Source organism: Setaria italica, chromosome III (assembly GCF_000263155.2).
Source record: "Setaria italica strain Yugu1 chromosome III, Setaria_italica_v2.0, whole genome shotgun sequence".
Taxonomy (NCBI): Eukaryota; Viridiplantae; Streptophyta; class Magnoliopsida; order Poales; family Poaceae; genus Setaria; species Setaria italica.
The window spans coordinates 9,547,060-9,567,587 of NC_028452.1; the positions used below are offsets into that span (position 1 = coordinate 9,547,060).

Consider the following 20,528-nt stretch of genomic DNA (forward strand, 5'->3'; position numbering starts at 1 on the left):
CCTCTTCTCTTGAACGTGCACCTGTACGTGTTGGTGTAGGCCTCGGATTCGTACACCGGCTCGGATCGGTGCCGGCGTGACTTGCGTCTGTCTATATAAGCGACGGCCGTGCGGCCTTGACGAGCCAAGTCGAGAGATCGAAGTAGTATAATCTCGTTCCGGCGGTGATCCTTGTCCCGCGAGATTGTCGTTGCTGCGATGGACGAGGCGAGAACAGAGCAGGCGCCGCTGCTGCAGAGGCAGACGACGACCACGACGACATCAGCAACGGCGACGTCGAGCGGCGGCGGCATGCCGGACTTCAAGCAGTCGGTGAAGCTCAAGTACGTGAAGCTGGGGTACCACCACCTCATCACCCACGGCGCGTACCTGCTGCTGGCACCGCTGCCGGGTCTCGTGGCGGCGCACCTCTCCACCTTCACGCTGCGGGACCTGGCGGACCTGTGGCAGAGCCTGCAGTACAACCTGGTGTTCGTGGTGGTCTGCTCCACGCTGCTCGTCATCGTGGCCACCGCGTACGTGCTGACGCGGCCGCGGCCCGTGTACCTGGTGGACTTCGCGTGCTACAAGCCCGACGACGAGCGCAAGTGCAGCCGCGCCCGCTTCATGAACTGCACCGAGAAGCTGGGCACCTTCACGCCGGAGAACATCGAGTTCCAGCGCAAGATCATCGAGCGCTCGGGGCTCGGTGAGGACACGTACCTCCCGGAGGCCGTGCTCAACATCCCGCCCAACCCGTCCATGGCCAACGCGCGGAGGGAGGCGGAGATGGTCATGTTCGGCGCGCTGGACGAGCTGTTCGCCAAGACGGGCGTCCGGCCCAAGGACATCGGCGTCCTGGTGGTGAACTGCAGCCTCTTCAACCCGACGCCGTCGCTGTCCGCCATGGTCATCAACCACTACAAGCTCCGGGGCAACATCGCCAGCTACAACCTCGGCGGCATGGGCTGCAGCGCGGGGCTCATCTCCATCGACCTCGCCAGGGACCTGCTGCAGTCGCACCCAAACACATACGCCGTAGTCATCAGCATGGAGAACATCACGCTCAACTGGTACTTCGGCAACGACCGCTCCATGCTCGTCTCCAACTGCCTCTTCCGCATGGGCGGCGCGGCTATCCTGCTCTCCAACCGCGGCTCGGCGCGGCGCCGCTCCAAGTACCAGCTCGTGCACACGGTGCGCACCCACAAGGGCGCCGACGACCGGTGCTTCGGCTGCGTGACGCAGCGCGAGGACGCCGGCGCCGGCAAGGTGGGAGTGTCGCTGTCCAAGGACCTGATGGCCGTGGCCGGGGACGCGCTCAAGACCAACATCACCACGCTGGGCCCGCTGGTGCTGCCCATGTCGGAGCAGCTGCTCTTCTTCGCCACGCTCGTCGCGCGAAGGGTCCTCAAGCGCAAGGTCAAGCCCTACATCCCCGACTTCAAGCTGGCGTTCGAGCACTTCTGCATCCACGCCGGCGGCCGCGCCGTGCTGGACGAGCTGGAGAAGAACCTCAAGCTGTCGGACTGGCACATGGAGCCCTCCAGGATGACGCTGCACCGCTTCGGCAACACGTCCAGCAGCTCGCTCTGGTACGAGCTCGCCTACACCGAGGCCAAGGGCCGGATCAAGAAGGGCGACCGCACCTGGCAGATCGCCTTCGGGTCAGGGTTCAAGTGCAACAGCGCCGTGTGGAAGGCGCTCCGCTCGGTGAACCCGGCCAAGGAGAAGGGCTTCAGGAACCCCTGGATGGAGGACGTGGACAGGTACCCTGTGCCTGTCCCCAAGGTCTCGGCCATCTGATTCGTCGTCATCGTTCACGCACCAAGTGTGCAGGCTGCAGGCGTCGCCATTGCCATGCCTGTCTTTTGATCAGATTTGTACAAGCAAAAAGTTCTTACTAGGACAAGACTAGCTAGTAATCGATTGTTTCTGCTACGCTTGTGTATCGGTCTGATGTTCTTACTTCTTACGCGATGTGTATAAGTGTGTTTAGTTTGGGGGTAGGTATAGCGCGTGCGTAGACGAGTGATTGGGAATGCTGTTCAGAAAGCACAACACGCTGCAAAAGCAACTTATGAAAATTTTCACGGTTTCCTTTATGCTTTACACATGCTTGGAATTTCCCTAACTTTTCAACCAGGAAGCAGGACATTGTCTCGGCATTGCAGACATGTTCGATACTTCCTGTCAAAACATTTTTGTCTTGATGTACCACCAAGGCAATTTTTGGTTCATCTCCCCAGGGCCCCATCCCCCCCCCCCCCCCCCCCCACCCCGAGTGATCGCTTCAATTTCTGAATGCACTTGCGTGTGAATGTGATACTCTCACCTAAGATTTCTAGACCTTTGCCAAAATTGGGAGGGCCAAAATTATTGTGCTGGTACTGTAGCACACTATAGCGTTTCATTTGTATTTGTCAATTATTGTCCAAACATTGATTAATTAGGTTCAAAAGATTTGTCTGGCAAAGTACAACAAAACTGTGCAATTAGCTTTTAATTTCATCTACATTTAGTACTCCATGCATGTACCGCAAGTTTGATGTGATGGGGAATCTTCTTTTTGCATAGTGCCAAAGTTGGGAGTTGGGGGTGAAGTAAACAAGGGCCTAGTCACTCATCGTCTGCATATTGACCGTAATGCAGCTATGCTGCCTATGTCAGAATTGAGTGAGGGGGTGTTTGGGAGGAGGGGGCTAAATTTTAGCCCCCATCACATCGAATGTTTGGACACTAATTAGGAGTATTAATCCTAGACTAATTACAAAACTAATTACACAACCCCTAGGCTAAATCGCGAGACGAATCTATTAAGCCTAATTAGTCCATGATTTGATAATGTGGTGCTACAGTAACCATTCACTAATGATGGATTAATTAGGCTTAATAGATTCATCTCGCGATTTAGCCTAGGGGTTCTGCAATTAGTTTTATAATTAACTTATGTTTAGTCCTCCTAATTAGTATCCGAACATCCGATGTGACAGAGCTAAAGTTTAGCCCCCTCCTCCCAAACACCCCCTGAAGTCATTTCAGCCAGAAGCGTTTGGTGTCATGTCAGATTGATGTCAGGCTATGTTTAGTTCGGGCCTGTTTAGTTCCCCCAACTCTCAACTTTGACATTATGTAAAAAGAAGATTCCCCATCACATCAAACTTGCGGTACATGCATGGAGTACTAAATGTAGATAAACTCAAAAACTAATTACACAGTTTTGTTGTACTTTGCGAGACGAATCTTTTGAGCCTAATTAGTCAATATTTGAACAATAATTCACAAATACAAACGAAACGCTACAGTGTGCTACAGTGCTAGCACAGTGATTCTGGACACCCAAAATCAGGCAACTAAACAAGGCCTCACTCCAAAATTCCAACTTTGGCACTATGCAAAAAGAAGATTTCCTATCACATCAAACTTGCGGTACATGCATGGAGTACTTAATGCAGACGAAATCAAAAGCTAATTGCGCAGTTTTATTATACTTTGTGAGACAAATCTTTTGAGCTTAATTAGTCAATATTTGGACAATAATTCACAAATACAAACGAAACGCTATAATGTTGCTACAGTAATTTTGACACCCTAAAGTTGGGCAACTAAACCAGACCTCAATTTTCTGCCCCTAAGAAATCCAAATTTCCTGGAGTCTCCAGAAGATCGACATGTTTCCGTCAACCAATTGAGCAGGTAACTAGGTTGGCTGAAGACGCTGAACCACCGTGTAACTTTCGTCTATCAAATCAATAGACGGGTGAATGACAGAGCTTCCACGAGAATCTTCCCTCTTCTGACAACCATCACTTTGCGTTACCCCGTGTCCCCGCCCAGGAAAGAAATTTGTAAAAAATCCACGGATCTCTCACTTTATATAGTTTCATGTATTCCTCGTTAGCCAACTACTCCTCCCGTTTCAAATTATAGATCATTTCAACTTTTTTAAATGGATGTATCTATATACATATAAACATCTATACATCTAGAAAAATCAAAATGACCTACAATTTAGTACGAAGGGAGTAATATAGTTGCGGCTGGCATGTTCACCGTATAGACCGTCCTCATTTTCCACGAGTTTGCTTGATATAATCGTTATACATGAGTCTCCTACTTATACTTAGGTTTGACGCAATTATTCATGCACGGAGCATCTTTAGCACCCTCTTATAGTACTAACGTGCTAGGTGACATTGTAGGGCAAACATCACGTACATCGGTTGACCAGAGGTCACGGGAGATTACGAAACACATAAGACTTGAATGCGACGAATTGAGATATGTGTTATCATTTGAAAATCTTCTGATTTGCAGGTTTTTTTTTTGCATTTTTGATCAAAAGGGTGTGGTTTTAGGTAAGTGCAATCAAACAGGTCAAACTTCAAGTTACAAATTAATTTTATATACTACATTAAAATGAAATGGCTAGAGAAAAGTACCTTTTGTACTATACTCTTGCTATACTTTACAAATATAATATCAAAACTATAATTACAGTTGTAATGTAGATACGTGTTAATATCCAAAGCAATACTTGTACGTGATTGGAGGAGATATTAAGGTACACCCGGTACAGTTCAAGCACATACTTAAGGAAAATTTAGACATCTTTTCTTACAAAATTATCTAGAACATATGCCTTAAAAGATTTTTTAGAAGAATATTTTTTGAGGACATTCTGAGAGGAATATTGGCCTTAAACAAACACCCATTATCGCAGGCTCAAATATCGAACGGCCGACGAATGAAAATAGAGTTAGGCCGGCCCATCTTGTGCATTGTCGCGTGAACAACGAGAGAAAGCCCAAACGGCCCACGTTGCCGCTCCAACGGCACCTTCCGGATCCGACGGTCAGAAATCTCGCGTGGGACGAAAGCTAGCCGGATCCGATCCCCACCCGCCGCCCAAGATCCGGCGGCCACAATTCCTGCGTCCATCCAAAGCTACCAAAACCCCCACCCCCGAGAAAAAAATAACACGCCACCGCAGCTATAAAACCCTCCGCCTCCACCGGCGGCTCGCCCAATTCCATTTCGAATTCTAGGGTTTTGCTGTTCTCCCGTGCTCTGAAGCCCGCATCGCCGCATCAGGTGCGGTTCCTCGCGCTCGACTGAAAATGGTGAGTGCGCCAACGGATCCGATTCTCGCCACGTTTGATCGGTGGATCTGTGGTTTCGCGTATTTGATCTGTGATGTTTTGTGGTTTTCAGGCGCTGCCGAATCAGGGGACTGTGGATTACCCCAGCTTCAAGCTCGTCATCGTCGGCGATGGCGGAACGGGTGAGTTCTTATCCGTTTCGTGATGCGATTATTTGTTAGAAATAGTAGAATCTGATGTGTTACGTTCTTAAATACAGTCAGTTTCTACGAGATCTGATGGATTACGCCTTCTGCTGTTGTGTGGAATCTGTCGATGTTATTGTGCTCCGTGATTTTGTCATATTAGATTATATTTTACCGTGATACTGAATTTAATCACGCCCATGTTATAGAATTGTCCACCTCATTTTTTCCCCACAAACTGGACGATGGTACTCAGTTTATGATTGTAGGGGCTGTTTTTTATTTATATAAAAGGAGTACTGTTTTCGGCATACTTTGATACTCATATATGTATTGTGATCTGTTAAATTGATGCAAATCCGGTTTTTAATGTAAATTAGGGGAGGGCATGGGAATTGTCTATTTTTTAGATGTGGGCTTGTTTTATTTATTGATGATTCTATTGTTGGGAATCCTCACACAGCAGGGATTCTGTAGATCCGCACCTATTTTTCTCTTGATCATAAAAGGCACGAACGCTTCCATGAGAACTCTTGACATAGGATGCTGTTTATGATTTTTTTTGTAACCTTATGTATCTGATGGTCAAAGCCTAATGTTATTGATTGCTTCAGTATTTGTACTCTACCTTGTATGTTTTAAATCTTGATGTTTTCTTTGGTTGCAGGTAAAACCACATTTGTAAAGAGGCATCTCACCGGAGAGTTTGAGAAGAAATACGAACGTAATTGTCATGTGAACTTGGGTTTCCTTTCATCTACTTATTGTTAATTATACTTACTGCAGCTAATGCATTTCGTTAATTCAGCAACCATTGGTGTCGAAGTTCATCCTTTGGATTTCACCACTAACTGCGGTAAGATCCGTTTCTACTGCTGGGACACGGCTGGGCAAGAGAAGTTTGGTGGCCTCAGGGATGGATACTAGTAAGTCTTATCTGCCATAGTCTTTTAAGTAAATGTGATTTAGTCCCTGCTAAATTTCATATGAAATTATAAATGATGCCCTACTTTCAGTGACATGAATAATCAAGCTATCATACCCTGTAAATTTAATCCTTACCTTCAACACAGAACCTGTTCTTCCATTGCATTAAGTTACTGCTTCTAATTTTCTATTTCCCTGCAGTATCCATGGCCAGTGTGCGATTATAATGTTTGATGTAACCTCAAGGTTGACTTACAAGAATGTTCCTACATGGCATAGGGACCTGTGCAGGTTTGTTTCAATCTTTCTGTGTCATACAACTTGCACTTTGATGTATAATGTTGGGGGATTCTGATGTTCAATTATGAATTCTTGCAGGGTGTGTGAAAACATCCCCATTGTCCTGTGCGGTAACAAGGTTGATGTGAAGAACAGGCAGGTCAAGGCCAAGCAGGTCACCTTCCACAGGAAGAAGAACCTGCAGTACTATGAGATTTCTGCCAAGAGCAACTATAACTTTGAGAAGCCTTTCCTTTACCTTGCAAGGAAGTTGGCTGGGTAACTAACTAATTACTTTAATTTTTCGCATCTTGAGCTTACAGCAAATACCTACATATATTAATTATTGTCGATGGCTTTGGTCCTATCAGCGATCCCAACCTCCACTTTGTTGAAGCCGTTGCTCTTAAGCCTCCGGAAGTTACCATCGATATGGCTATGCAGCAACAGTGAGTGCCCACCTTTGTTCTTATCTACTGTCATTTTTATGCACATCCAAAATCAGTCACCTTGATATTAAGTGTTTCAAGAACTGATTCTCTTCTCATTTTGATTGCAGGCATGAAGCTGAGCTTGCTGCAGCGGCCGCACAACCTCTTCCTGATGACGATGACGATCTGATTGAGTAGAAAGTGGATCATGAGTCTCAGACCTGAGCAGACGGAGTTGTGCCCTTGCATAAGAGTTGTTTTAGAACGAACTCTCTAGAGTTAGCGTTGTCTAAATCTGGATCTTTTCTGTCTCGAGACGTGTTGCAACTTTTCAATGTGTTGACATCGCTGGACTTGTTGCCATGAATTTGCTGGCTCCTTTATACATTGCTTTGTTACCCTGGTTGTTGATGGTAAACTTTGCTGTAGCAGTTGCTTTGTACTGTCTTGATTATCTATCTGCTGTATCATATAATTCTGCTTGTAGCGTATTTGCAACGCGTTCTCGCTGTGTTTTCTTACATGAGAGGTGTTTTCACTGTGGGGGCTGATGGTATGGGAGGCTTCACTCCCTCCGATTTTAAATATTGTTTCCAAATATTCAACTATACTATGTTTTCAAGGAAACTACTTTATTTTTTAAACTAATTTATCTGGTCCTAAATGTCATTAGGAGGGCAGAATTTTGTCTAAATTTATCACACGCAAATATACTCTGTCTAAATTAATGTAGTTAAATTCTATGATCAATTTGCATTCTTCAAACCAAGTCAATGGTGCAATTTTCTGTCATTGAACTTGGCACAACTAGTAACATGAGTAGCTCAATTGACGGCATTCTTCAAACTGTTAACACAATTGCTTAATTGACTGAATTCTTCCAAGGATTTCTTTAATGGCAAATAAGGATCGGGAACAGCCTTTTCAAGTTGCTAGGTATGGATCCCGGTGTCTCTACGAGGCCAGAACGGCTGGTTCATAGCTGCCTTTGGTCAGCTGTGAATTTGGCAGTCCATCCAGAAGTTGGGCACAAAACCGAGGTCCAAAGGAACCATGACCGCTGTTCTTGTTCGTTCAAAAAAATAATCGATTTTATTGAGCAAGGCAAATCAAGAGCCGTCGTGCTCTTGGTCGTTATGCGCCGCTCGCCATCGTGCTCGCGCAGTCGTTGTGCACTTCATCAGTGCGGCAGTGACCCTTCCGCAGTTCCGCCTCGGCCAGCCAGATAAACCCAACAGGCCAGCACAGAACAGAAAAATATCACCTCGGCGACGGGCGGAGACGTCGAGACACCCCAAAATCTCTCGCCTTTTCTCTCTCCCAGTCCCACCGCCACCACCACCAACTTTTTCCTTTAGATCCCATCCACCCTTTGGATCCTTCCTCCTCCCCTCTATTAAAGCACCACCAGCCGCCGCCGCGCGCCTCCGCTCCCCACTCCAACCAGTCCACAGCGAGACGCGCCCGGGTGAGCCCAACTTCCCGACGCCGCGATGAGGTCGGCTCTGCTTAAGTCCACGTCCGAGCTCCTCCGCCGCAGCCGCCGCGGCTACGCCTCCTCGGCCAACCCGGAGCGGAAGGTGGCCGTCCTGGGCGCGGCGGGCGGCATCGGGCAGCCCCTCTCGCTCCTCATGAAGCTCAACCCGCTCGTCTCCTCCCTCTCGCTCTACGATATCGCGGGGACCCCCGGCGTCGCCGCCGACGTCTCCCACATCAACTCCCCGGCCTTTGTACGCCCCCGGTTGCCCTGCTCGCCCGACGCGCACTGCTGGTTCGGCTGGGCTCCTGAGCTGATTGGTTGCGGGTTCTGCAGGTGAAGGGGTTCATGGGGGATGACCAGCTCGGGGAGGCGCTGGAGGGGTCCGACGTCGTGATCATCCCCGCCGGGGTGCCCAGGAAGCCAGGCATGACCAGGGACGACCTCTTCAACATCAACGCCGGCATCGTTAAGGCCCTCTGCACCGCCATCGCCAAGCACTGCCCAAACGTAAGCGTCGCGCCCTTTTCAGTGTAGATCTGCAATTTAGGTATATAGATTTGGTACTCTTTTTGGCAATTGGAGTAGCTGGTGCTTGGATTTGGGGCAGATCTAGTGTTCAGTGGTCATCTGCAGTAAAGCTGTGCACCTACCTATAACTGATAGGCAACACTGTTTGCCCAAAACATACACAATTACCACGTGCTAGTTGCCCACCTCAATGTCATTTCCTGTTTCTAAGAAGGCACACTTGCTCCAGAGCCCACTTCACATGCATTCGGATATTGATATGTGAACATCCCCTTTACAAGGGGTGGTAGATGATATTGGAGTGATCCCATGCTTATTTCTTATTATGTCTAATCTGAATCTTTAAGTATACATTTTCATCCTATTCTTGTTTAATTTGTGCTATCATACTGATCATCGGCTTGTTGATTATATGGTTGTTTAGGCTCTTGTCAATATGATCAGCAACCCTGTCAACTCCACTGTCCCAATTGCAGCAGAGGTTTTCAAGAAGGCTGGTACTTATGATGAGAAGAAGCTGTTTGGTGTGACCACTCTTGATGTTGTTCGTGCTAAAACCTTTTATGCTGGAAAGGCGGGCGTGCCAGTTACTGGTAATAAGATGTTTTACTTGACAATTGCTAGAGACATTGAGATTGTGGTTGTCAGATTTAGTTTTTCATCTCTCTCAATGTGAGTTGTTGCTGTGACCTTTTGCAGACGTGAATGTTCCTGTTGTCGGGGGCCATGCGGGTATTACTATTCTGCCACTCTTCTCACAGGTATTTTATCCTTCAAAAGTGACACAATAATCTGAAAATGTACCAATTTAGAATAAATATAATCAGCGACAAAAGAGCTTTATAGCATAAGCATGCCCATAACGATCAAGTAGTGTAAGTGTATGAACATTATTGGCAAAACATGCAATTTGATTAGCAAAGAGGTTGCATTTTGTGGACACGAGTCAACAGAGTATGTTTGCTTAGACTAGTTCAACAATTTCAATTTTAGCAATTGTGCATAAGGACTCTAAATCTGTCTTGGGTTAGCATTTAACATTACATAATCCATTGTTGTACTGAAATACTATGCAAGTGGTAGTCATATCAATTGTCATGGTAGGTGTATGTTGTGCCTCATATCTCTTAAGCTAGTTACTCTAGCATAAACTTCCAACTGAAAATCAAAATGTCTATTTCATGCAGGCCACTCCTGCAAGCAATTCATTGTCCCAAGAAGACATTGAGGCCCTTACCAAGAGGACACAAGATGGTGGTACGGAGGTTGTTGAAGCAAAGGCTGGAAAGGGATCCGCAACATTGTCCATGGCGTAAGTCTATAAAACATATGGACCTTTGTGGGCATATCTATTGGTTGCACAATAGAACCTGGGACTAGCATAGCATGTCTGTTCATGATCCTTTTGGAATTATACGAGTATTGTCTTCTATCCTCTGCAACTACTCCATCAGTAGATGCTTGTGCTTTCTTAGAAGAACTGCCTGTGACATAAGACATAAGTTAGCTGCTGCACGATTGCCTGTACACTCACCGACACAAGCTTATTACTTCAAAGCTAGTGACCTGCTTGTGGCCGAAATTTGGTACTATTGAATCTATGTTGTTACTGCTGTATCATGGTTGTTCCTGTATTCATTTGATTGTATATCTATTGTATCAATTTACTGTCGGAACTGGATGTATATTAAGCTATCTAATTGTAATGAACATCATTAGTTGTTTATGACATTCATTATACAGGTATAATTGAACTAACCCCGTGAATACAAGAGACATTCCTTGAAGCACACCTGCTTCTATTTTGTTCTATAGTTTTTTAGACATTATTCTTTCAGAAAAAAAATTGCACATTCTACTTTGTTAACTTTCTGTTATTGCATTCTTGTGAAATACTTCAAGTTATTGCTATTACTTGGAATGAAACATCTTCCTAAATGAAGGACCCACTTGTCCTTGTCCAAATGAAGCATCTTCCTAAATGAAGGACCCACTTGTCCTTGTCCATGAGTACCTGTTCAAGATCATATATCTTATTTTTCCAACTAATTTAGTGCAATATGAGCTAGAACCTGTTTGGGTAGGTGGGATTTGGATCCAAATTTATTGACTTTACAGAAGAGCAATTGTCCTCATCCGAACACCCCCATGTCTGGAATTTCTGTGTGACTTACCGTAGCTTCCCTTTAATGTTATGCCTGCATGTCATCTTTTTATGAATCATCATATTCTAGTGGCTGTGCAGACAAACTCTGCAATACTCCATCAACTCTTGTTATGCATACCTGTACTAGATTTATGCTGATTTCAGGTCAAGCTCTGCTGCAATTTTTTTTTACTAATATAGTTCCTTTGCCTTTTGCAGATATGCTGGTGCTGTTTTTGCAGATGCATGCTTGAAAGGTTTGAATGGAGTTCCTGACATTGTAGAGTGCTCTTTTGTGCAATCAACTGTGACAGAGTTGCCCTTCTTTGCCTCCAAGGTACTGATCTAATGCGTAAATGTCTACGTAAAGTGCAGTAATGTTTTATCATATGGTCAAGGCATTTGCACTTTCCTTTTTTGTTGAGGTTTACACCAGTTACCAACATTTAAGTTACCATAGTAGAATTTGATTTGCACTTATTTCTTATATAAATCAATCTGTTTGTTGACTTTGGAAGCAAGGATCGAAATCATAGGTTCTGTGCCCTGAATTATTTGTGTGGTCAGAGGCATTAAAAGAAATGTTTTTTTTTTAAGTTTTAAAACTGTCTCATTGATGGATCTTGCGTGTCTTATGGGATTAAAGAGAATGAAGTGTTGAACCTGTGAACCATTGCCATTTTGGTTTATTTTCTTTTGAGAATCATTGAGACATTTTGGCCATATGGTTCCATGTAGCATGTTCTTGTTTCCAGGAACCATTGACCGAGTGATGGGTAGCATCACATTTCTTTTACAATATCATGGTTTTCCCTGTCTTGTCAGTTGCAAGAGGGCATTTTAATTTTGGCTGATCAAAATAATGTGTTCGGTAAACTTCGCTAATGCCAGTGCCTTACCCATACTAGTTAGATGGACTCTTTCTAGTGTATTATTGCACTAGATTTTGTCGATTTTCTCTCAATAGATGGTCTTCATATGCTGGCTAGTAGAGTTTTAACACCACTCCTTCCCATGTTACAGGTACGGCTCGGCAAGAACGGAGTGGAGGAAGTGCTTGGTCTGGGGGAGCTCAACGACTTTGAGAAGAAGGGACTGGAAAACCTCAAGGGCGAGCTCAAGGCATCCATTGAGAAGGGTATCAAGTTCGCCCACGGGAACTAGGCGCTCTGCACGGATTCTAACAATTCATATATCGAGCTGAGGAGATGTCTTGAAATTTTTTGTTAGACTGCCTTTTTCTGCCCGGCTTCTGCTGGGAGGTCGTGGCGTTGTGCTCCGTAATAAAAATCCAGCGGCTTAGTCGCCAACCTGAACAACCTTGTACCAGAAACAATCACACCGGTCGCCGGTGCCTTTTGTGCTCGGCCAATAGCTTGGTGAGTCGTGACGAAAATGGAAACAAACTCGCCACTTGCTCGATCCCGCTCGTTATTCTGGTGTTGTATTTGGACCGGAGGCTGGATGCCCATGCCACACTGGAATTCAATTATTGGGCGCTTGCGGCTGCTAGATACAACTTTTAGATATTATTTGTACCAGACGAGCCGAACATTGCGGGTTCAGTGCAATTCCCAGGGTCGAAGGCTCGAAGCAACAAGCTCTGCTATGCTCGTTAACGGTTCTTGAGAATAGATCTGGCAATGTATAAACCCCATGGATGAAGGCTTTGGGTTGCGAAACATGAATGGTGGTTTGGCCTGCTGAAAACCATCGACGTTTTCTACACCGCGAGCAAAGTAGCTGTCTCTATCCTAGCCGGTAGCAGGGTGTTTGGTTTGGGTTCTTTTAGTTCCTAAACTGTCAAAGGTGACTAAAAGTTACTATTAGTCCCTAAACTGCTAACAAGATGACTAAAAATTACTAAACTTTAATCCTTAAAGTTTAGCCTTTTAGTTCTCAAGAGGTTGCTAAAAGGGACTAAGGTCCTGTTTGGCATGGCTCCAACTCTGGATGGAGCTGCTCCACTCCAGAACTCCAGGTGGAGTCAGCTCCACTCCAGAACTTCAGAATAAAATGGGGTGTTTGGCTAGATGGGTGCTCTCAGCTCCAAAAAAATCAATTTTCAGTGTGGATTGCCATTGTTACCCCCAATTTAGGTCCCACTTGTCATTCTCTCCATCCCCATCTCCTTCTTCCTCAGAAAGGCTGCCCGGCAACCACGACACACCGTTCCCTCCTCTTTTTTTTCCTTGCCCCGGCGCTCCCATCGCCTCGCAGGAGCAAGCAAGCAGCTCACCGGCGGAGGGGCTTCGGCGAACGGGCGAACTGGCGGCCGGCTGAGGGGCTTCGGCGGACGGGCGCGAAGGCCGGCGGGGGATCTTCGGCGGCGGGGCAAACTGGCGGCCGGCGGAGGGGCTTCGGCGGACGGGCGCGAATGCTGGCGGCGGGCCTTCGGCGGAGCGGCGCGAAGGCCGGCGACGGGTCCTGCGGCCGGCGATGGGAGCCTGCTGCCGGCGGCCGGGGGCTACGGCCGGCGACGGGGGCCTGCGGCGACAGGGCCCTGCAACCGGTGGGGGGGGGGGTTCTCTGGGTGGCTGGCGGCGGGCCTGGGCCGGCCACCGGCGGGGCTGGTCCGGCCGGCAGCGGAGGTGGACGGCGGCCGCCGGTCTGCCTGGCGGCGGCGGCAGAAACGTCGGGACGGAGGGAGGCGCAGGATGAGGAGACGGAGGGAGGCACGGGATAAGGAAAATGAGATGCGCGGGGTGACTGGAGAATAGAATCGAACCGTTTTTTTCATAACCAGTGGTATTGGTGGGTAATTACCCACCAACTCCACGAGGAGGTTCAAAAGAGGGGGTTTTGGAGCAGCAAAAGAGGTGCTCCAAAACTCCACCCCCATTTGTACTACAGCTCCATGGAGTTGGCAGCTCCATGGAGTTTTGGAGTTGGGGTGTTTGGCTATTTTTTTTCCTGGAGTCGCTGGAGTTGTGGAGTGGAGCTGTGCCAAACAGGGCCTAAAGGAGACTTTAGACACGGTCTGCCCCTCATTAATGCCCCGTCCCTCCCGCTACCACCCCTCCCTATCCAATCCTCCTCTGCACTCGCCCCGCCGCCAGCCCCCGGCCACCTGCCCGCTGCTCTTGGCCTGCCGGTCACTCCCGCCCTCCCGCCGCCGCCCCCGGCTGCTCCCACCCGCCCACCGCCGCCCCCGGCCGCTCGCCCGCCGCTCCCACCCGCCCACTGCTGCTCCGCTCCCGCCGGCCCGCCCCGCCTCGCCCTGAAGGCCAACGGCAAGGCAGAGAAGGCCAGCGGCAAGGCATGGCGGGAGGATGGCAAGAGCGCTGGGTGACAGGGCAGGAGAAAGGGTAGCAGGAGGCATTGATTAGGGGTAGTTTTATCTTTGTTCAACAGTTTTAGTAACTTTTAGTCACTAGAACCAAACAGGGGGACTAAACTTTACTCCAGTGAATAAGGAGGATTAAAATTTAGTTTAGTCCCTAAAGGAAGCAAACATGCCTGAACCTAGAGAAAGCTACGCTCTATCTAGCATGCTAGCTTGTCGTCGTATCTCTACTACGTACTCCCTCCATTCCAAATTATAAGTCATTCAAAGAATCTTGGAGAGTCAAAGCATCTCAAGTTTGATCAAATTATAGAGAAAATTATAAAGATTTATGATATCAAATAGGTATACTATGAAAATATAATTGATGAAGAATCTAATGATACTTAGTTGATATCATAAATGTTATTATATTATCGTATAAATTTGGTCAAACTTGATATACTTTGACTCTTCAAGATTCTTGGAATGACTTATAATTTAGGATGGAGGGAGTACATTTCTATTGCCGAGACTTGTACACGCTTCAGGCCGGCAGCCAAGTCATTTTTGCTGTTCATAGCTGTCAGCCTATCACCAATGATAATGCTTTCGGAAAACACGATCATGTCTCCTAATTAAAATATGAGATAATTCCTTATTTAACATCTTTTTTATCCTCAAAATTTCTTTCTTACTTTTTTAACACCAACTTCAAGTTGCATCTCAAAATATCACTGCCGTCGATGTGGAGTACTAACACTGGTAAGTGTCAATTGGAAAGACGTTTTTGCCCCTCATGCAGTTAAGATATTCATCCAGTTCTGTAGCCAAATTTCAACGGTTGATTGCATATATGTTTTTTTTTTCATCACTTGTAACAAAATTTTGCACCAAATTTTTTGCGCTTGCCTCCTACTTTCTCCTACTTTCTCTCTTCTTCGTTCAACCAACAAGACTATCCATAGAGACATGAGCTATCTAGCGGTAGGAAGAAAGATTTGCTGATCTCAAATTGGCCGGTGGCTAGTTTCGATTTGGAAGCCAACGAGGTCAATTCAGCCTGGGAAACTTCAATTCGGTGGAGAAGCTCGATGCTTTGCTGGCTCTTAGCATGGCGCACGAGCTTACTGGCCCTCGCCGCACGCGCCTTGCTGCTGCCACCGGCCTCGAGCTCCTCCTGGACAGCCGCCGCGCACTCAAGATGCCGGAGCTCCTGCGCAGCTACCGCCGCGGCCTTTCCAGCGCGTGGCCCGCTACTCTGGCCATCCCCTCGCCACGAGCAACGCCATGTATACCTTGCGGCCTTGCAGGCGTGAAGAGCTCTAGACGTTACGTGGTTGGAGCCTTAGGAAATCTCGGAGCCTGAGCCGAGTGGAGTCTGTCCTTTTTGCGTCGCTTGAGCCATGAGCTGAGAGCCGAGCTGAACTTAATTGAGCCCTTGTTTACTTCCCAAGTTGGGAGGTGCCAAATTGGCATTTTGTCATAAATGCGACACTGTAGCGTTTCGTTTGTATTTGTGAATTATTGTCCAAATATTGACTAATTAGGCTCAAAAGATTCGTCTCGCAAAGTACAACAAAACTGTGCAATTAGTTTTTGATTTCGTCTACATTTAGTACTCCATGCATGTACCGCAAGTTTGATGTGATGGGGAATCTTCTTTTTGCATAGTGTCAAAGTTCGGAGTTTAGAGGGAAGTAAACAAGGGGTGAATCGAGCAGGGTGTCGTCCGATCGCTGAAGATGCCACACGGCGTTCAACGGAGTAGGTCCCCACAGATTCGACTCTACGGACCGTCAGGGGCGGATCCAGAACAGGGCTGCGCCCCGGGCTGCGCCCCGGGCTGAGGTGTTGAATCACACCTAAAATAGTCTAATTTTGTCTCCTAAACCTCATTTTGTTAGGCTAAACAACACATAGGTTAAAGGGACTCCATGGTCTCGCTCCGGGCTGCAGCCCGGGCCCTGGATCCGCCCCTGCGGACCGTCCCCATCCAATTTTTAGCCTTGGCTAGGGGTATATTTGTCCGCTTACAAAAAATCTGACAGGTCTCTAAAGATTTTTCACGGTTGGATCTAACGAAACTAACAGCAATGTTATTTTGAGAACGAAAGTTGAAGTCGGTATCAAATAAGGAAGGAAGAAATTTTACGAAATTTTGAAGGAACGAGTCATTCTCCTGGTGTTAAATAAGGATAGTCTTTAAACAGCCATTCAAGAGTAGTGCAACGCTATATATCCCTCATGTCGGCATGAACAAAGCGACACGAACGTCTACTAGTACTCTACTCACCATCTCTAAAACTGGTACTGCTATGTGAGAAGTCACGAAGACTTCGAATTAGAAACTCCTCCTAACTAGGTAAACCAGGAAGATTTAGGATGCAAAATCTTAGTTGAATAAAAATATATTTTTATTCAGACTCATGGTACACGCTTGAAAGCTACCACCTTTGCCGTGCCAATCAACGACGTCATCATAAATTTCACTCGAGGAAAAAAAAGAAACAAAGCCACACAGATGCAGCAGGATAATGGTCATCAGATCTTCGACGGGACAAGCAATTAAAGCTTGCACGCAATGAGGTGACACATACACTTTGCATCTCCGTTCCTGTAACCACCAGTCAAGTGCCAGGTCAGCCATAGCCCTTAGCAAGGTGCCTGAACCGTGCTTCTTATTGTTGCTCTGGTTCTGGATGAACGATTCTTGGCATAATGGCACACATTTTTCTACACCGGGCTCAATTTTCAGATGTACTGGCAAGAAACGTTTTCACCTTGGCCTTTGTATCGCCGAATCACTTTAACCGTGCCAAGTGCACTTTTTAACCCACAGTCAACATTTCCCTAACACCAGCCATGTGACTGACTGACTGACTGACTGTTAGTACAACCTAGTACTGTTACCAACCACTTTCACCACTACAGTAGATTACGAAGCTGAAAGGGACGAGAACAGCAATATGGTAGCTAGAGGGATGATACGTAACTGTTCGTGCACAACTGACCAGTGCATGTTCCTATTCGGAGCATGTAGGGTACCAGCCAAAGATCATTTTGTCGGAGACGCAACGTTTTACCACTGCAGATCGCTGAACAGTCGTTGGCGCATGACGTTCTTCTTCCTCCTGCCGGTCACTTTCAGGTAAGATATAATACCTTTTGAGCACACTGAGATGGACGTACGCGCCTCTGAAAGATAACAGCAAGTAGATTACCGTGTACCTCGATCACATCGACGCGGCCTGCATCTGGCGATATAAAGACACCACCAAGCTGAAGCTAGTAAGGCCTCAGCCGAGCCCAGAGAGCCTCAGCTAGCTAGTAGCCAAACCAAAGGCACGTACGCGTAGCCGAAGGCGATCGATCGAGTTCATTAACAACAAGTGGCAGGTGCGGCCATGGCGTCGTCGTCGTCGCCGATGCTTGGAAGCATCGCCAACAGGTGGCGCGAGCTCCAGGGCGCGGGCTCGTGGGCCGGCCTGCTGGACCCGCTGGACATCGACCTGCGCGCGAACCTCATCGCCTACGGCGAGCTCACGCAGGCCACCTACGACGGGTTCAACCAGGAGAAGCGCTCGCCGCACTGCGGCGCGTGCGTGTTCGGCTACTCGGACCTGCTGGCCAGCTCGGGCGCCGCCGCGGCGGGGAGCTACTCTGTCACCAAGTTCATCTACGCCACGTCGGCGCTGCCCGTGCCCGAGGCATTCCTGGTCCTGCCGCTGCCGGACCTGCTGCCGGAGTCGTGGAGCAGGGAGTCCAACTGGATGGGGTACGTCGCCGTCGCCACGGACGCCGGCGTCGCCGCGCTGGGGAGGCGCGACATCCTCGTCGCGTGGCGCGGGACGATGAGGAACCTCGAGTGGGTCAACGACTTCGACTTCACGCCCGTGTCCGCCGCGCCCGTGCTGGGATCGGCGGCGGCGGCGAACCCGGCCGCCCTGGTGCACAGGGGATTCTTGTCCGTGTACAGGTCCAGCAACCCGGATTCCAAGTACAACCAGTCCAGCGCCAGAGATCAGGCAAGTAACCACTAACGATCTCCACTTCATCTTTCTTACTACGATTAAATATTACCAGAAGACCTGAGGAAATGGAAACTTGGGATTGAAATGCTTACTGCGAATCAAATTTCTAAAGAACTTTGTAAAAAAACCCTCGGTTTCAAACAGGACCTAAAGCATTATAAACATTTTCATCAGTGAAAATTGTTCCACGTAAGGCCAAGATATCATGGTTGTAGCGTTTGGACAAACGTGAACTCACACGAAAGCATGCACATTGCATGAATGTTCCAGTACGTAGGGCCTACTTGTCAGCCGCTGCTTTGCTTAAAACGTGCATTCGAGCAACGAGTTAGCTCGTAGCACATCTGTACATGCGACCGTGAAGAACCGTATTGATGGAGGTCAGCAATACAGGAAGTTGCATTAATGTATTGAACTTTGGAAAGAAAAAAAAACTCCATTTGCGAAAGAGGCAGGGAGCTGGTACATATACTACTCCCTTAAGTAAGTGAGATCATGACTTAGTAATAAGAGAAAGATCGGCTTAATAATTCTCTATCTGATTATACAAACTAATATTAATTGTTAGTCGTTCTAATCTGTAAGGGCCGGCTAACTTTAGATTATCATCAACATTATTATAACTTTTCTAGAACAAGTCATATGAAAATGGTAATAAACTGCTGTATGAGCATTGTATGATTTGAAACTACTGACCATAATAGAAATTAGTCATGGATACGGCACCTCTCGAAATGTATCCAAAGAAGCTTATATTCGCTATCAAAATCATGTGGTTATGTAGTCCATGCCTTCCGTGGTGGGACCCACATAAACAATATCAGCTGCTCGAATATATGCTTTTGATTTCTTCAAGTATTTGACCTTCAATTAACTATAGCAAAGTGACACTCAATCGAATAGTTGTTGGATGCATGAAATCTAAGCTAGCCGCCCTAGATTTCTTTAGCTAATTATTGTTAGGTTACTTGAAACGGCATATATATATACAAATATAGCCTGCGTCGCCTAGCGTTTATCATCAGCAAATTGACTTTGCATATATATAGACGCGCATTGCAGCTGCTTCATATCCACACGCCAAGCTAATTGCCGAATTGATCAAATAATGCCCTCTGGCGAATCACATGTGTGCAGGTTTTCGAGGAGGTCAGGAGGCTCATGGCGCTGTACAAGGACGAGGTCACCAGCATCACCGTCACGGGCCACAGCCTGGGCGCGTCGCTGGCCACCCTCAACGCCGTGGACCTCGCCGCCAATGGCTTGAACGCGCCCGCCGACTCCTCCCAGCCGCCGTGCCCCGTGACGGCGTTCGTGTACGCGAGCCCGCGCGTCGGCGACGCCAACTTCAAGAACGCCTTCGCCTCGTTCCCGGACCTGAGGGCGCTGCACGTGAAGAACGCCGGCGACGTGGTGCCCCTGTACCCGCCGCTGGGGTACGTGGACGTGGCCGTGCCGCTGCCCATCGACACGGGGCGGTCGCCGTACCTGCGCCAGCCCGGGACGATCCCGACGCGGCACAACCTCGAGTGCTACCTGCACGGCGTGGCCGGGGAGCAGGGCAGCGCCGGCGGGTTCAAGCTGGAGGTGGACCGCGACGTGGCGCTGGCGAACAAGGAGGAGGGCGCGCTCAAGGACCAGTACCCGGTGCCCGCCGACTGGTGGGTCGCCAAGAACAAGTTCATGGTCAAGGGCGCCGATGGCCACTGGGCGCTCCAGGACTTCCAGCAGATCTGATCAAATTGGAGCTCGTGCTCGCACGCATGTGTGTGGGTGTGGCTCTCCGTTCGTGTTGTCGTCTATAAATGAGTGACAATAATACGCCATGTATTATCATTCCATCTGGGTTTGAAGTAGTAGTAGCTTATTAGTGTGTTCTGCTTCCGCCTCTTCCTATCGGCCAGATCGGAGGCAGATCATCAGGTTTCACGAGTCAGACCATCCGTCCATCCCGGTTGAGTAACATTGTGTAATAATTCTAGCTATGCTTTTCGCACACATAGCCAGTGAGCTTTGCTTTCAACGTTCAATTTAGATGATAACTCTGTGGATGCATGCTAAATCATATTGGTCTGTCCTCTCTCCTCTTTTCACAATACTTTTATTAAAAATTAAATTATTTTAATTCTAATCCAGTTTTTAGAAAAAACTAGCAAGCTGGCTTACGTAGCA

At 47.7% G+C, this 20,528-nt stretch overlaps 4 protein-coding genes across 4 annotated transcripts; all 4 read left to right on the top strand.

The window, feature by feature from the left end:
• Window positions 1-140: 140 nt before the first annotated feature.
• LOC101778092 (3-ketoacyl-CoA synthase 11) lies at window positions 141-2,091 on the top strand. The gene has a single exon (XM_004961086.2). The coding sequence runs from the start codon at window positions 199-201 to the stop codon at window positions 1,783-1,785; it is 1,587 nt and encodes a 528-aa protein (XP_004961143.1). The 5' UTR covers window positions 141-198; the 3' UTR covers window positions 1,786-2,091.
• A 2,852-nt stretch (window positions 2,092-4,943) lies between these two features.
• LOC101778893 (GTP-binding nuclear protein Ran-2) lies at window positions 4,944-7,407 on the top strand. The gene is made up of 8 exons (XM_004961088.4): window positions 4,944-5,102; window positions 5,194-5,263; window positions 5,934-5,990; window positions 6,075-6,192; window positions 6,395-6,484; window positions 6,572-6,751; window positions 6,844-6,921; window positions 7,032-7,407. The coding sequence occupies exons 1-8, from the start codon at window positions 5,100-5,102 to the stop codon at window positions 7,099-7,101; spliced, it is 666 nt and encodes a 221-aa protein (XP_004961145.1). The 5' UTR covers window positions 4,944-5,099; the 3' UTR covers window positions 7,102-7,407.
• Window positions 7,408-8,211: 804 nt separating this feature from the next.
• Window positions 8,212-12,491, top strand: LOC101779301 (malate dehydrogenase, mitochondrial). The gene is made up of 7 exons (XM_004961089.4): window positions 8,212-8,633; window positions 8,717-8,890; window positions 9,336-9,504; window positions 9,611-9,672; window positions 10,099-10,223; window positions 11,277-11,394; window positions 12,081-12,491. The coding sequence occupies exons 1-7, from the start codon at window positions 8,397-8,399 to the stop codon at window positions 12,219-12,221; spliced, it is 1,026 nt and encodes a 341-aa protein (XP_004961146.1). The 5' UTR covers window positions 8,212-8,396; the 3' UTR covers window positions 12,222-12,491.
• Window positions 12,492-17,630: 5,139 nt separating this feature from the next.
• Window positions 17,631-20,398, top strand: LOC101779695 (phospholipase A1-II 7). Its single transcript, XM_004961090.2, has 2 exons — window positions 17,631-18,350; window positions 19,494-20,398. The coding sequence occupies exons 1-2, from the start codon at window positions 17,730-17,732 to the stop codon at window positions 20,091-20,093; spliced, it is 1,221 nt and encodes a 406-aa protein (XP_004961147.1). The 5' UTR covers window positions 17,631-17,729; the 3' UTR covers window positions 20,094-20,398.
• The last annotated feature ends 130 nt before the right edge of the window (window positions 20,399-20,528 follow it).